We start from the raw sequence: 16,751 nt of genomic DNA on the forward strand, positions 1-16,751 counted from the left end.
ACTCACTAGACAGGAAAACATGATAAAATTAATAATAATAATAATAATAAAAAGGCCAGTTGCTCCCAAAAGTCAAATTCATAATGAAAAACTGATAACTTCATAAAGACATGTTCTACATTAAAAAAAAAAAGAAGTACATTTAAATACAAAAAAAGCCAAATAAAATGGGGACATTCTGGGAAAAACAGACTTAATTGTCAAATAAATGACGAAACAAAAAAAGAAAATCTGTCACATCAACCCACAGCAAGAAGGTTTGAATCCACCAATCAACCGAGGTCTCCCTGTATGGGTCTTAAAGTGACAGATGAACTCATTCATAACCTCACTGTGGTATTTTTACATGCTAGAAATGTTTCCTACAGTTGATATGTGTATGTTTGCTATAGTGTCCATATGAACTGGATAATGAACAGTTGTGTGGGGTCATTTAATGTCCCGAATTAGATAAAAACAAAAAACTAAACACAAAAAAATCCCCCCACACACTATAGGTATTGACTATTACTGCAGAATTATTATGAAAAAATAACACTGCAATTAGCTGGAACAATCAGTATTTATTTATTTTTTTATTTAAGAGAAGTTAAAGCACCATTATACAGTACAGGTATAGAAAGATTGCAGTAATGCAAACAAGAATTAAAAGTGCACGGAAGAAAAGCAATACAGAGAGCAAACGAAATATAAATTAAACACCACACACTAACCAGCACAAGGCAAAGTGAACTTTAGATCATCTACTTTTTTTAAAACTTTTTAAAATCTGTAAATAAACTCTGTTTTGGTATTACTGAAGGATAGATAAAAAGGTGACAGGCGCAGTTAATATTCTAGAAATGTCAAAATTACAAATGCCCATAAAACAACATCGTTTCCCTGAAATGACACGTCTTGCAAATGATGAAATGCTGAAAGAAACAAAGACATATGAGACTGTGCAAACCAACCTCACAATGATCCAAACAAAACAAAACAAACCCCTCACACTTATCCCAGCACTTCTCAACAGCCCACTCATCATAATACAGATTAATAAAAGTCAATAAAACAAAGAGATCTCCAGTCATCTACTACACAAAGAAAATCTGTCAGTCCAGATGGCACTGTGAGCCTGCCGCAGGACAAGTGCACCCCAGCACATGTTCACATGCTTGCATAAGCACAACAAAACACTTTATTTGCGGACGCTCAAGAGAAGCATTTTGACCTGGGAGCTCTAATTAGAGTCTAAATTAGAGAAAGAACCACAGCAACAATCACTTAACTCCAAATAACTTCACTTGCTACCAACGAACACGTGAAAAAAAAATGCACCAGTATTGTTATGACACATAGTTTAAGTGACTACATCTGTAATGCTCCAGCTGGTAAAACACAGCAGACACCAACAGCCAAAGTCTCGTCAGCTAAAGTAAAATAAATGTTCAGGCAATAAGATGGGTTGAAAAATTCCTGCTGAAAGCTCACAACACCAGGACCTGCGAAACAGCGCAAACTAAAAGTTTGGGTGTCTGTGAGATGGAAATGTAAAGGAGAGAGACTCGGGTGGACCGGTGAGGGCCAAGAAGCTGTTTGGTGAACCTGTTCCAACTTAAATCCAGCGGAAGTGTCCGTGACACAGCAGCTGGTGTGTGGTTACCATACAGAGTGAGCCTCAGCGCTTCTCAGCTGCTCTTGCGCTCCATTCATGCGCAGGACAGCCAGAAGACCTGCGGTAACTTGAGCATCAACACTCCTTCTTTTCTCTGTCCCAGACCCGAGCTCACCTCAGACATGTCTCGTCTTTCTGCCAGGGCGTCTCGACTGAGAGGTATCCGAGTGTGTGTGCGAGTCTGCGCGTGCACGTTACACCCAACACATGGCATTTATGCATCAGCTTGCAGGTTATTCCGGGAAATTTCACTACAATCGCGTGGAGAAAGTCTAAGTAGGGAATTACATGTGCTGCTTATCTACAAACTCTTCCTGCAGGAAATCAAAACAAAACAAAATCTTCTCCACTTAAATAATGGTTAGAAAAGTAGAGCAGTGCTTTGAGGCTGTCATCATCATGAAAATGTAAATAAAACGTAATTTTTTTAATGCAGTGCAAATATGGATGGTGCCCAATTTACAAAACCTTGGCACTACAAAAAAATCAAGACCACGTTTAAAGCCTGATTAGTTGCAATCATTGCAGTATGATTATTATTATTTATTTATTTTTGTCGTCATGGTTGCTTCTGGAGAACGTAATAGGTTGGAACAATTTTAGCCCAGACTGTACAAAATCTCCTGCAGCCAGTTTATAGCGAACAGGCATCAATTCATCTTTTACAAAAGAAACATGGAGAAAAATGACAATGCTGATCAAAGTGTAATCATTACGGAGGAACAATGTGCAATGAAAGTGGCAGAATGTATTCTCAGAAAGGGCATTTCTGATATCCAATGAATTTGAATCTGAAATCGTGTATAATTTATATTTGTCTCCTAATTTTATTGTATTCGCTCTTTAAAAATACTAATTCGTTCTCAGTTTGGTGCAGAAATATCAACAGTAGGGATTAGAAGGTTTGTTTTAACCCTTCAAATGCTTTAATTATAAGGTGATTTTAGTTTTAAAATTGGTGTGCAATTTATGCATTTAATTCATAATAAGGGAAACAATTTAAAAAAAAATTAAAGACAGTTGTATGAAGGAAAGTATGATCTTAATGTTCTGCAGCCCCTAAAAATCTAAAAACACATCAGATATAAATTTGGCTGAACTCCCCTTCGAGGTTGTGTTCTTGTGCCTATCCCGATCACATTAGCGCGGTGGCTTTCTTTGGATGCGCCTGCTCTTACCACCTGCACTTGCCTTTCTTTGGACTTGCTTAAACAAACAGTTTTTCAACAAACAGTCCAGTTTTCAAGCCTAAAAGTTCAACATCAGGTAAAAATAGCAGAGAGGAGGATGCCCACACGTTCTTGGCATCCTCCAAGGTCAGCCAGTCCACTATTAAAGACCATGAGATCTACTATAATGTCTTGATGGACAATATTCAAGGGGAAGGACCTGGATTGTAAACACATATGACATATGCATGGCACATGGCTCTCAAGTCTACCAGCTCTGCCTTCCTGCAATTTCCATTGTTTTCTCAGAAATTAAATTCAAGCTGAATGACTGCTGTTTTGACTGCAAAAGATATCCAGCAAACAGAAGAACAAGTGGAAGTGGTCATAACAAGACTGATATTTATCCAGAGGTGCACATGTGGAAGACCCTGAAGGGGAGAACGGCCAAATTTCGAGTCAGGTATGGTTTTTCGGCCATTAAGGGAGCAGTCCTAGAACTTTTTGATATTTTTTTTATGCTTCATCAATAAGATGTAAACTGCACTTGTAGCTCAAGCCACATGAAGCATAGAAATGTGCGACTTGCATTCAAGTCTTTGTAAATATCGAACAACTATGTGCAAATGTACTATTGCATAAATGTGATCAAGATTTTAGACAGCAAACCTCTTTACCATCAAAAACACCCACCCTTTTTTTGATATCTAAAAAAAGGGTTCAAGTCAAAAGCGTAATATCCAGTAATTTATCATTTCTACAATTCCTCCAATCCAAGTCATCCAGAAGTGGAGAACCTCCCGACTCAAAGACCCGAGGAGCTGCAGCGGCTTTTGTCCCTGGGCACTACCAGGATCTCGTCCCCGTCTCGAATGCCGTAGGAATGCAGGGCCCGGGTGCCGCACTTCAGCTCCTCTGGTCCAAACATTGAACACATCTCTCGGTCGATGTAGAAGAGCCTCATCCCATTGGGTAGCTGCAGCAGACCCTTAAGGTGTTTTTTTAGGTCACCCACTGTTTGCTCCAGACGGAGGCTGACTGTCTCCACCCTGTCACCCCAGCGAACAACCACCATGGTGAGGCTGGGTCTCAGGTCTACCTCAGCCAGTGGAGCCAGGTGGCCATATTTGGACACGAGGATACGGTACCTGCAACAAAGCAGAGCTTGTGTTATTTTTTATTTGTTATCAGCTCAACTGAATGACATCAGCATACAGCAAAGACACACAAACTCCTACAAGACATACACTTGAAATCTACCACACAAAGTATGGCGTTTCTCAGACATGGCAGTGACTACATAGTCTCTGAAAAGTGAGGCCCTTGCAAAGTATCTCAGGGTGTTTTAACACCTCTAGTTTCTTTAGTCTTAATCAGCTGATGAATTTGTAAACTTGTGGCTTTTACTCATGGCTTTGTTTCTTTTTACAGAGAGAAAACTCCAAGTCAACCAAAAATGCATCACCACAAACCGTGGCAGAGCAGGCATTCTGCTTATTGGCCAATGAAGGGAAATGCTGTCTTCTGGACCTTTGGTTTATTCCACAGCTAGCTGCTACAGTTTGAGCTCTCTGCATGTGTATGGTCTTCTGCCGCATCCTAGGATGCAAAGCACATCTGACTACGAGGAGGCATTTATCTCAAACTAGCAGCGCACACCTGGTAGTTGGGGTTGGATGGAGGTCAGATTATGTTCTGACTATAAATTAAATAAAAAAAGACCAGAATTTGATTTACACGGCCTAAACAGCGCAGGTGTGAAAAACCCCTTAAATCTTTATTTTTTTATAATTGCAAGGAGGTAGTGATATCTATGACTGCAAACAGACTGGTACTATAAGAGTCTATGGGAAAACAGCCCTCAGGCTTGGCCTCTAGAAACACTTTCCTGCTGAATTCATCCACTCAGTTCAGGTCATTCTGAATAAAACATTAAGACCCTTTTATAAATGCACCCATTCTAAGTTTCAGAAAGGAGGATTTTCCAGGGTATGCTAACCGCTAACTAGCTCATTATATGCATATAATTTTTGAATATTTGCCAAAACTAACTGAAAAATGAGTTTGTCAGACATGCCTGCATGTTATTCTACAAATATATGGAAAAATATTTGCCCAAATAATCATGATAACACATAATGGCATTTTTAAGGTAGACCACAGTGTCTCTTTGCCTCCCCCCCCCCCCATTGTTGCTATGGTAAATAACATACACCCTGTACTAATGATAGGATGTAGGCTTCATTTCGACATTCAAAGAGCAGCTTGGTCTACGGCTCCACCCTGCCCTCTGATGTCACAATCACACTGTGTTTTAGCACTGATTTACTCTAAATGGAATCAAAATCTAGAAATTTAACAACAAGCTGTACAAAATAACACTTAAAACTAAAGACAGAGATGATAAAGTCATTGTGAAAATGCTTCATGAGGTCACGAATCAAGTTAAAAGCAGGGCAATCTTCTTATAGACTTGTATAGGACAAGACTTCTCTTTGTGCCCTCTGCTGGCTGTTATGAAGAATGCAGGTAAAAGGCTGTTCAACACTGGCTTCACTTTTCAGACTCACAGGTTATACATCCTCTTTTTTTCCTTCTTAGATGAAGTACAGGTGTGAAATAGAAACAGCAAGTATATTTAAGATATTTCAGATTTTTTTAAAAAGACTTTAAACTCAGGGTTATGGAAACAAGCTATGAGTGTTTAAGAGGCAGAGAAACACCGAGTTGTCTGCCACTTGCTTGCCGTGAGAAAGCTCTCAGCCATCTCAGGGGAATGCGTGTTCGAGATAAGGCCCCAGGAACGATTAAATAAAATCCAGGAGAAAAGGCCTGTGCTTTCAAAGCTACTGTAACAGCTGGGCCAATCAAAGCAATTTCACTTCCCTCCCCAAAACTCCTCCACAAAGCCGCTGCCCTGGCCCTGGGATTTTCTGGCCAAACTTGCAGTCCACCCTGGGAATTCTCCACTAAGGCCACAGTGCACAAAGTGCCATTCTAAGAGACGCCATTTACCAAAGAGGCTTCATTTAAGGTGGTAAGCATGGTATAATGGGGCAAACAATGCTGCGGGTGATAAGAAGCCGACATTCCAACTGTCATTTTGGCATTCTTTGATTCCTGCGGAGGAAATTACAAGATTGGGAAGCCAAGAGACACCATGTAGCTGAGCTCTCCTGTTTTGGCATTTCATCGACTCAATCTCTCATTTCTCCAGTTATTTACTTGAAAGTATGAGCACCTCAAAAAGTTAAAATGTAAATTTTCCCACGTCTTTCCCTGAGACTGTGGCTCTGTTTAGACCCACTAACTGCTAACTTCACCGGATACGCCGACTCTCTGGTTTCTTTTTTAACCCTTGCCTCTACTCTTTCTCGCCACTAATCCTTCCTGTCCAGTGCTGTTTTCTTCCCTTTCCCATTTTTTTCAAGGAATTGTTGGGGTGTATCCATCTCAGTTAGTCTAGTTTATGGTTTGAGAACACGTTTATAGTTACTCAAAGCCAGGCTGTGTCAGATGTGTTCACTTGAGAGGCTGTGACCCACCTGCAGAGCTCTGATCTCTTGGGGTAGCGAGGCCGCAGCCTCATCCGAAAGGAAAGGGGATAGCTGTGCGCTCACTGCCTAGTGCCTACTGAGTGTGTCTGACACCCCGATAACGCCCGCATGCACATGCACAGTCACGGTTATACCCGACCCTGGACCTACACCGAACCCCTCCCAAACCAACACCGCAAACGCAACACTTGATGGACAAAAATAAAATCAGAGCGATGAAGCTGAACACAAAGAAAATGAAGTTTTTAGATGGCGATGAATGTGTTTGACATAGAAATAAAAAAACTATTAACTGCTCCTGATGGACAAACAAGTTCTGCCACAGTTAATAAAATAATTTATAGCCAGGAGTGCTGTGACAGCTCATGTGACATCAGAAAACAAATCAAATTTCTCAAATTAAGGCTTCAGGTTGACAGAGTAGGTGTATACATAAAAAAAAAAACAACCTGCTACCTGGTGTATCAGTTTTCCCAATCAGAGAATTCCCAGCACAAAGGACTCATTGAGCAGGGAGAGAGTGGTGGCATTGTCTCCCAAAGGTTAGTTTCCCCCAGTCAGGGACTACACCTTCCTCCAGAAATCCCTCCCCAACATTCTGCTGAGGTTAAGTGGAATGCAGTTGGTGAATTATTTCACCCCTGCGAGCCCCCCCGAGGAAGGCTTTCAACCTCCCCCCGCAAAAAAAAAAAACATATAGTGTGCTGGACCCAAACTGAGGACAGGGATGGAGATTGGTTGCTAATGTTGTGAATCAGCAGGTGTTCCCATATGAATATAATGCAAACGTAAATGCCGCTTAGCTTTCTAATTGAAAGCCAGTGCTGGCGCCTTGTGCTCCATATTTAAGGTATTTAGTGAAGACTTTCAATATGAATTTTACTCTAAATGTCTCATTTGAATGTTGTAATGAAGCAATGATGAAAACAATCTGATGTAAATTTTAGAGCTGAAAAAAACAACAACAACAATTTATTGATCAACATAATGCTACACAATATATTTTTTAATTTATCATGTTAGCTATTTACTCAAGCCAAAAGATGTCAGTGCTGTAGTAGCTCATCAGGCTCACGATCCATCACCGCTCAAGGGTTACTGCCCGCAAATCGATAAATGTGACTTTGATAAAAACTTCAGTAAAATCTGACCAACACTGATTCTTCTTCGCAATGGTTTAAACTCAGCTACATTCAATTCAGTTGCGTTTTATTTATATAGCACCAAATCACAACAACAGTCGAACACTCAAGAAGCTTTATATCGTAAGGTAAAGTTCCTACAACAATACAGAGAAAACCCCAACAATCATATCACCCACTATGAGCAAGCACTTGTGGGACAGTGGGGAGGAAAAACTCCCTTTTAAGAGGAAAAAAACCTCTGGCAGAACCAGGCTCAACCATCCAAAGCAAGACAGTGCACAAGAAAACAAAGTGCAGTCAGGGGTGGAGTGGACAGGGTTTTAAGATGGTACCGAGAGCTGCTATAATGTATGGCTTGGAGACAGTAGCACTGACAAAAAGACAGGAAGCCGAGCTGAAGATGCTCAGGTTTTCACTGGCAGTGACCAAAATGGAAATGATTAAAAACGAGGATGTCAGAGGGACAGCTCAAGTTCAGCAGTTTGGAGATAAAGTTAGAGAGGCGAGGCTCAGATAGTTTGGGAGAGAAGAGAGAGTGGATACATTGGACAAATGATGCTAAATATTGAGCTGCCAGGGAGGAGGAAGAGAGGAAGACCTCACAGAAAGTTCATCGATATAGTGAAGAAGCACATGCAGAGGAGGACGCTAGGGATAGGGTTAGAGGGTGATGACCCCTAAAGGAAACATCTGAAAGAAGAAGATTGTTTAACTGAATATCTCTGAGTTTTAGACTTTTTTTGTACAAAACCTGTTGCTGAAATATGGCCACGAAATGAGAACCGGTGTTCTGGGAATCTATCCTACCTCACAAACCATCCCACCCATCGTTTCTGCGCATACGCGTAACACAAACCCCAAATTTACATCATTTTTTTAACCCATTGTGAATATTTCTTATGGTTATGGTTTGTATTAGTCACAAGTCGCCGTCAAATTATAATATGGGTAGGACGATTTGCCAAAGTAGGACAGTTTCTCAAAACACTGGCTACAAATGATCCTTTCCATCTGGAGAGTGTGTGCCTTTGAAATTTAGTTACATGTTAATTTTCTACCTTGTTTTAGGATGCAGATCACTAAGTTAACAAACTTAAATGATCCAAAGAAACCCCTCAAAAAGTAAAAAAGAAGAAATAAAGCTAATGGATAATTTTAATTAACGATAAATTCACAATTCACACAGTTGCCTAACGCCAACTTCTACCCACGCAGCTTAGCTGGCCATCAGCACCACTGCATATGCAAAGTGTCTTTTTGAGACTACATATTATTCCTCGTCCACTTCTACTAGTTACTACAGCGGCAGCGGTCAGCCGCAGCTTTGAATTATTATTATTATCCATGAGTAAACTTATTCACTATGATTATGTGTGCAGTGAAAAATGTATGTGTGGATGATGCTCCACCTCTCGGGACGCTCCTGCTCTGGACAGTCCTGGTAGTATCTGATGAAGAACCTCTCAGCATCCTCTCTCTCACCATTAGACACGGCACCCCCGTTCAGCACCATTACGGAGGGCAGCCTGAGGGCAGGTGCAGCAGTCGGGTGTTAAAAGTGCTCAATGAGTATTTCGATGATGAAGTTACTGAACAAACGAGCACACAGCTTCAGACTTACTGTGCTAAAAGGAGGCTACGTCTCTCCTCGGTGCTGTAAGACTGCAGTAAAGGGATTCCCTTTGCTTTGACCTCCACCAGTTTGGGAAAGAAATTCAGCCTTTCAATGTCAATCCATTTACTAAGACCTGAATAACAACAACAACAATAATAATAATAATAATAATGATAATAATAATAATGATAAACATGAGTTATAGGGCTATTTGTTCACACCTTGCACTGAATACAGACAGATTAAAAGACTTTTAGGAATCCGACCTGAATTGTTGAGGTTGATGCTACGCAGGTTGGGGAAGAGGTGCTCCAGTGTCTCCTTGGTGTCTCCCACAGAGTCCACGCTGTTATTGGCCAGCACCAGTGTGCTCAGACTGGGGTACAGCAGCCCAAACTTCCTCACTTCTGCCCAATCCTGCAGCTGGTTATCTGTAATCTGCAGCAGGCGTAGCGACGGGCATGTCGTCTGGGACTCTGACACGCTGTTGTAGCCGTTCAGACACAGGAAGAGCTCCTCCAGCCTGGAAGATGAGGTGCAAGGAAACTGGCATTTTTGAGGACATCAAAGATTCTTTGTATAATCTGTGTAATATGCATTAAGGTGCTTTTGATTCTTCAAAAGAATAAGGCAGCTGTTATCGTGTTTCCAATTGTCACCATATGTTCTGAGTTCTCTACCTTGTTTACAATAAATAAAACTGGACTGAATTATATTAAACACTATTGACACCCTCTCGACGAGAAACCTGGGCGCGGGGGAGCCTGATCGTCTGAACATTTGCTGCAGATACACGACAGCCTTTCAGTGGAACGAGCCTGGCAACACTCACATTGGAGGACGTTGAAGACATCTACCTATTCAGAGCCATGATAGCGAGGCTCCTGCTGATTGGAACTGGCACAGCCCTGGCTTGTTGACGAAAATTGAAAAGATTTCTTCTTTTGTGGCTAAACCAACCAACCATTACTCCTCATGCGTCAACCCAACCTCCCTAAACATGGCAAGGTGGGGCATAACTTCCTGGAATTCCTGTTGAGTCTACATCTGTGTGCTCAAGATAAAGGAGGAACGCATCACTAATCTGCTCGCTAATGTTCTGAGCAACTCTGAGTGGTCAGAGTGGCACAAAAAACTAAGTGATTCATTATGACTCAGTAGCTTGTAGAGCCACATTAGCAACAATTATGTGAGGCAATTGTTTTTAAGAGTCATCTCTCACATCACTGGAGGACTACTGGCACACTCTTCTTTACAACATTGAGGTCTGTGGGCATTCTTTAATACACATCTCCCAACAGCTTGGTTGAGTTCTGGACTTTGACTGGGTCATTGAAACATGTTCATTGTTTTCTTTTTCAGTCATTCTGTTGTAGTTTTGTCAACTTCAGCAAACCTAAACATCCCTGCCATGTTTGTTTTAGAGTGAAGAAGCCCGGAAACCCTTACTAACAAGTTCAGTTTAAAAAAAAAAAAAATTGTGTTGTCACAAACTTTCCAATTTTAGACACTAATTGAGGGCTGTAGAGTCTGAGATGTAGCTGTTGGGCTTTTATCAGTTTCTCTGAGTATTGCTCAGTCTGGAGTGAATTTGCTCAGACATCCCCTTAGCAGTAGGCTACCAAAACGTCTGCTTTTTCAGAGGTGCTCACATTTGTTGAGTTAAATGTGTCCCATTAGCAACTGGCTGCTACTTATTCTCACACCTCCCATGGAAGTAGTAGAGGTGTACTTAGTTTTTCACAGGACTGCAGAGAGAACTCTTAAAACACTGTAAATCTCTATATATGCAGACGCTTAGACAAAAATATACAAATTCTCTCATTGCCACACATAAAAGAACATAAAACCTTTTTCCATGCTTTGTCACTTACTCTGGTGTGTGCTGCGTGAGTGTGTGAACAGTGTCCCAGCTGACTTGTGTGTTAATGAGGACCAGTCGTCGGACCCTGGAAAAAACCTCTGCCATGTTCGGCTCCAGCTGCACGCCGCTTAGCGGGTTCATGCTCAGATTGAGGAAGTCCAGGTGTGGGATGCTGGAAACGATGGTGCCGATCTGGCAAAACCAGGAGCATCAGGACACAGAACAAAGAAAAAGAGGAAACAAGTTACAGAGCTTCTCAAAACACTTTTACTTTGAAAACCATTATTTTCAGAGCTTGTTGATTAGCTAGATAACTCTAGTACACATAAGCTGTATAATGAGATACAGCGGTTTAAATTCTAGGTAAGTTCCGAGTCATCCATCTTTAAATACAACCCATAGATAGTCTTGAACAGGCATATTTTTAAAGTGTTTCTGTACCGTGTTCACATTTTCCTTCATTCTGTTTAAAAAGCTGATAATTAATCCACATCAGTAGCGTCTGGTTGAGTTTCACATTGACTTGTTTTCACTCTAGATGAGCTAGCACCTTTGGCTTCTAGATGGCAAATAAAATACTTAATACTAAACCCATGTGAATGACAGAAGAAGAGATTATTATATTAAATGAATATGTGGTGTATGTATTTATTGGTTCATACAAAAAAATGTATCCAACCCTGCTTATTAATAAATGAGTACTCCAGTTAACCTGAGAGGTACCAGGTGTTCCAGCTGGCACAGCAGAAGGGAACTGTGCCTACAGCCCTCATCACGGTATCACTCGGCTGAATAACAAACAGCACTGTGAGAGGGGGATAACAAGGGCTGTGCAACTTTTTTAAGGGGCCTTGTGTTGTAGACACGGCTAAATGACAATGCAGCACAACCCAACCTTAAGAACTTAATTATTAACAGTACATATGCAAACAAACAAAAAGAAAAGAATGATGATGAATAGAGGCTAGATGGAATCAGTGAATAACCATCTAAAAATCTACATGCTTTCCAGTTAACTTACAAACATAAAGTCCGGGGGCACAATCGGCCCGGCAAAGACTCCAAACTGGCCAACTGGATGGCTTTGGAAAATGAGAAGGAGGGCATACATTTTTGGACTTTCAACTGTATTAAGCTTTACAGCTTTTCCTCCTGATAAACACCTCCCCCACAGCCATTCATACTATGCCAAAGTAATAAAGTAATAAAGTGTGGTTAAACTTCTTATTACTGACAGAAAGGGAAGTTTTACTCGTTCAGCCCGCTCAAGACCAAAGTGGGTTGTTTGTGGCCCACAATGTAAAAGGAGTTTGACATCCCAGGCTTGCATCCTTACTAACAATAAAGAGAGATTAACTTCTATTTTTTTATCTGTATGTGTTATATTCATTTTTTAATACACCAAAATAACCATCAAAACAAAGACCTTAATCTTATAAACCTGTGACTAGCATTTACTAGTGTCCATTTAAGCCCTTTTTAACTGCTGACATGGTAACATACAGACAGCACTCCAACTAAATTGTCTTGAACAAAAGCCAGATGGCTCTGCTTTTATGAAAAACCTTATTAAGTTCAATTAAAACGCCAAGACCCCCACCTCTCCCCAGTCATTCAGCTGATTGTGGGACAGGTCGAGCTCTACCACGTGGGCACAGGAAGCAGCGATGTCTTGCCTGTCGCCGGCTTTACTGATTCCACTGTCATTCAGAACCAGTGCGCTGGGCAAGAAGAGGCGATCTGCAAACAGGAAACTCGAGTCAGTTCAGAGCCTCATTCACAGCTCAACACTCCAAATAAAAAGGCAGATATGCCGGGCTGGACTTATCACAAGTGATACACTGCTCACGTGGCATCATCACAGCCCTGAAATAGCTCGCTCTGTCATCTCTCACCTTTGACAGGGGATCCTGGAGGCCTGGGCAGAACAACCACTCCTACGCCTTGGCCATAGGGGAAATTCTCAGGGTTATACTTCTCACTGAGGACTTGAACAAAGGTGCGCACCTCATCTTCATCAGAGGACTCCATGGTTCAAGTCCTGAACAGGTATCCATGTAAGAGACCAAAGGGGGAAAAAAAGACGCTTTTAAGATATGCTATGGAAACATGACAATTACATCAGGACAGCTGTTACATATGTCTTTTAAAGGATAAAGCTGGAGATATTTTACACTGTTTATCAACAATGTGTATGAAAATCAAGTTTCCTCCCAAAACATATGTGACCCTACTGAAGTTTTAGGTCTTTAAGTGTCAAAATTGTATTGCTTAATTTACATGTAACCTGCATGTCTAACGTGGTGTTTAGAGAATTCTCAGTGTTGGATTTTTGGGGCTGATGTCTGTTAAGGAATTTAGAATGGGACGTACGTTTAGCAGGCGTGGTGATCCAATGCTAAAGTTCTAATCTCACACAGTGCTTTATGGGCACAGTCACCTCCCAGAGTCTACTTTTCCAGATTTTCTTCTTTTTTCCCCTCAATTTGTTTCCATTTTTCTTTTTATCACTTTTTTGCAGATTTTGTAGCTGTTAATAAAAATCCTGTATAAATGAAGAAAAACATTGGGATAAGCTTTTCATTTGTTAGCATCTGCTTCTGTTTTCACCTATGCTGAAATTCTCCACAAACAAACATACTTTTGGTGCAAAGTACTCAAAGCACAGTACAGCTCATCCCTCACAGTGACTGTCCAAAAAATCTTCGGCACTATGAAAATGCTCCTTATACACAGCTCAGAGTGACCATGTGGATTAAATAATTTACCTACAGGAAAGGTCTAAGCTGACATCTGAAACTGCATTTGTGAAAGAAGCTGGAGAAGCATAAAGCGCCCTCTACTCTGGACATTTGTCATTCAAAGCCCACATATGCAAAACAAATTGAGTGAGCATTTTCAGAAACATGACAACAGTGGAACCAGGTGAACTAGTACCACCAGCAAAACTATTAGAACTATAGTGGCAGCTTGCCTGAAGCATTTTAGAGTTTCAAGTATTTTGTACACACAAAAAAAAAATCACCTTTCTATCACCTATAACAGGGGTGGGGGAACTACAGGCCTCAAGGGCTGGTGTCCTGCAGGTTTTAGATAACACCCTGGGTCAGCACACCCGAATCCAATGATTAGTTCATTGCCAGGCCTCTGGAGAACTTCAAGACATATTGAGGAGGTAATTTAGCGATTTAAATCAGCTGTGGGAGTTCCCCACCCCTTACCTATAGGTATTAGTGGCCTGTAGCTAACAGGAAGGCCATGTGCAGTGGTGGGCAATTAATTTTCTCCACAAGTTCACATGAGAATCTGAAAATGTTGTGCAAGGTTTCACCAATAAGTTCAGAAAGAGATGAAATTAAATACTGAGTTTACCTAATTGGTGCCGCCTTCCACAGCACTCCCAGTTTCTCATGTGGACCCTTGGGGAAAATTGCCTATGCTTGGTGGACGTGCTTTAAGCCTGCTGTCTTTTAAATGGTCACCAGGGGGCGATAGCAGTGGTTCCACAGTCATTGTTCCACCTCAGTAAGCACTTTACTGACAAGTTCACAGATCAATCACTAATTGCGGCTCATATTGAATAAAAAAAATCAGTTCTACTTTGTAATTGCATGTGATTCGAAAGCTCAAATTAGATTTCTTGAATCTTTGTAGAGCCTGTAGAGAAGTGGCTGACACCACGCCGAAATGTAGTTACAACAGAGTTTCATAAGGGTATATAATTATGACGTACCTATGGTGTAGATTTAGCACATAAGGATTACTCAGGGTATGAATCACTTGTGATTGCTCCAAATCCTGTTATGGCCAACCAGTGCCTGTGCATGGCATTTTCCCCATAGTGTTGGGTTGTCCTTCATTCAAAGTGCTAAACAAAGGGACACAAATGTGCTACCACTGACTTCCACTTTAACCACCTCAAACTTTAGTCCTGCTCCTCCTGCTGGCTGACACTTCTTGTCTATGTTTTACCTTTTTCTGTGCAGGTGTTAAAAGATAAAAAATAAAAAAAGGTCTAAAAATAACCCACGAACATCACAGAATAACCTACAAGTCACAGACAGCTGAAACGTGAGAGGCACAGCAGCACTGAGGAGAGCAGGTGCACAGCTGTCAGCGAAGCCACCTGTTCCTACTGAAACCCATTTTCTGCTATGATTACAATTTCTGTTGCCATTTTTGCTGTAAAATGATTAATCTCATGAGTAATTGTTTAACTCAATCCAGAGAAAATGTAGCTTTTTCAATGTGTGGATTGGTTTAGAATCCATAGACAAAAAAACCCTCCAGGCAGGCTCAATAACTGGTAATCATACATCACAATAACATACATTCTCGACCCTGCCTATCCACCTTGCACTCAACAGCCTCACTTTAACCCCGATCAGCCCTATCAGTTTCAGACAAACGGAGTCTGATCATCTTAAACTGAGCCCACCTGAAGTGTGTTTGTCAAAAGACTGAGTGTTTCATCCGGACTCTGTCTGATGTTTCTGTCATAGATCGTTTCTCATTACACAGATCCCACCTGATTCTTACCTCTGATGTAGCAGAGACCAAAGGAAAGATTGTTTTCAACACCACATCAGATCACATGCCTCGGTCCCTGCTGTGAGAAAATGACGAGAAACATAAGCAGGGAAAACGTATTTTTAAGCTTACAGCCGTAAAATAACCAGAATATGTGAAAAAAAAAAATGCAAAGAAAGATAGAGTTGACACCACATCAAAGGTGGTGAAACTTGCATTTATGTGACAAACAAAGGAAAGGTAAGCTGACAGTTGGGTGCTTGAGACGAAAACAACTGTTTATGTGGTATAACTGGGGAGCAGCCAAGCCCTGAAGCCATGCACTGAAATGAAAAAGTTCTAATGGACATATGTCATGACTAACCTGAGGTCATTGTTTTATACAGTTTAAACACACACTTTTAAACCCCTGTTATAATTTGTTACTTTTTTCTGGAATCTTTTTGTTTCAAATGTTTCTTCAGCACCATTTGCTCAGTTCGGCGTACACAATGGGCAGGAAGTTAGATTTTGTAATGTATAAAAAAAGTTAAACATTATCAGCTGCTCGCTACTGCTCACAGCGGTGAAGTTCAACCTGCAATGCTACCAAACTGTCAATAAAGATGACGTTTTTCAGAAAATAACAAACAACGAAATGGATTAATGCTACCCGAAATGAACGTCAACCCACAAAGAGTCATAAAAAGGTCAAAAGTCTTACTGTAAACCTTGCACACAGTTGCTGTTACGCGAAGCTATTTTAAACAGATATATTTTTAACAGGGTCCGGGGAAACGGTGTTACAGTCAGATAACGAGCGTCGCTTCGTGGGGTGGGGGGCTGACTGCTCAGACGGAGGCCTAGCTGTATGATGTCGCTAGCTTAAGGATAACAAACTGGAAGCTGAGATTGTAACAGTGCAACCTGGTGTGTTTGAACATTTTAGCACAGCACGAGCCAACGACACTACTGCCTACCTCCAAAAAGCGTGCAACACGTTGGCTGTAAATTCAAATCGGTAAAAACATTTCTTTGAGTGTTGGATCAAACTCACTATCTGGGCCTCCAAACTTAGCGACACGGGTCACTGCGCGTGCTCCATTTGGCACCTGATACGGTACATTTTTGAGAGTGCAGAACTCACCTTTGGCAGAACCCCCCTCTGCGGTTGGGTTGTTTTTGTTGTTCTTCGGTTAGTTGACAGCTTAAACCACGCCCACTCTACCGGAAGT

At 41.2% G+C, this 16,751-nt stretch overlaps 1 protein-coding gene across 4 annotated transcripts; it reads right to left on the bottom strand.

The window, feature by feature from the left end:
- Positions 1–543: 543 nt before the first annotated feature.
- LOC102297051 (tubulin-specific chaperone cofactor E-like protein) lies at positions 544–16,745 on the bottom strand. 4 transcript variants are annotated; one of them, XM_005916076.2, is made up of 10 exons: positions 16,664–16,719; positions 15,547–15,616; positions 13,381–13,552; positions 12,903–13,048; positions 12,608–12,747; positions 11,018–11,199; positions 9,410–9,666; positions 9,150–9,276; positions 8,938–9,054; positions 544–3,974 (listed from the first exon to the last, which is right to left on the bottom strand). In XM_005916076.2, exons 4-10 carry the CDS (start codon positions 13,036–13,038, stop codon positions 3,632–3,634), a joined length of 1,302 nt encoding a protein of 433 aa, XP_005916138.1. In that variant the 5' UTR covers positions 13,039–13,048; positions 13,381–13,552; positions 15,547–15,616; positions 16,664–16,719; the 3' UTR covers positions 544–3,631. The 4 variants fall into 4 exon arrangements, with proteins under 4 accessions (XP_005916138.1, XP_005916137.1, XP_014186440.1 ...); XM_005916075.3 differs by lacking the exon at positions 13,381–13,552 and having other exon boundaries at positions 16,664–16,745; XM_014330954.2 differs by lacking the exon at positions 13,381–13,552 and having other exon boundaries at positions 15,547–15,613; positions 16,664–16,714.
- Positions 16,746–16,751: the final 6 nt, after the last annotated feature.

Source organism: Haplochromis burtoni, unplaced genomic scaffold (genome assembly GCF_018398535.1).
Source record: "Haplochromis burtoni strain Fernald_Lab_line unplaced genomic scaffold, NCSU_Asbu1 Contig_17, whole genome shotgun sequence".
Taxonomy (NCBI): domain Eukaryota; kingdom Metazoa; phylum Chordata; class Actinopteri; order Cichliformes; family Cichlidae; genus Haplochromis; species Haplochromis burtoni.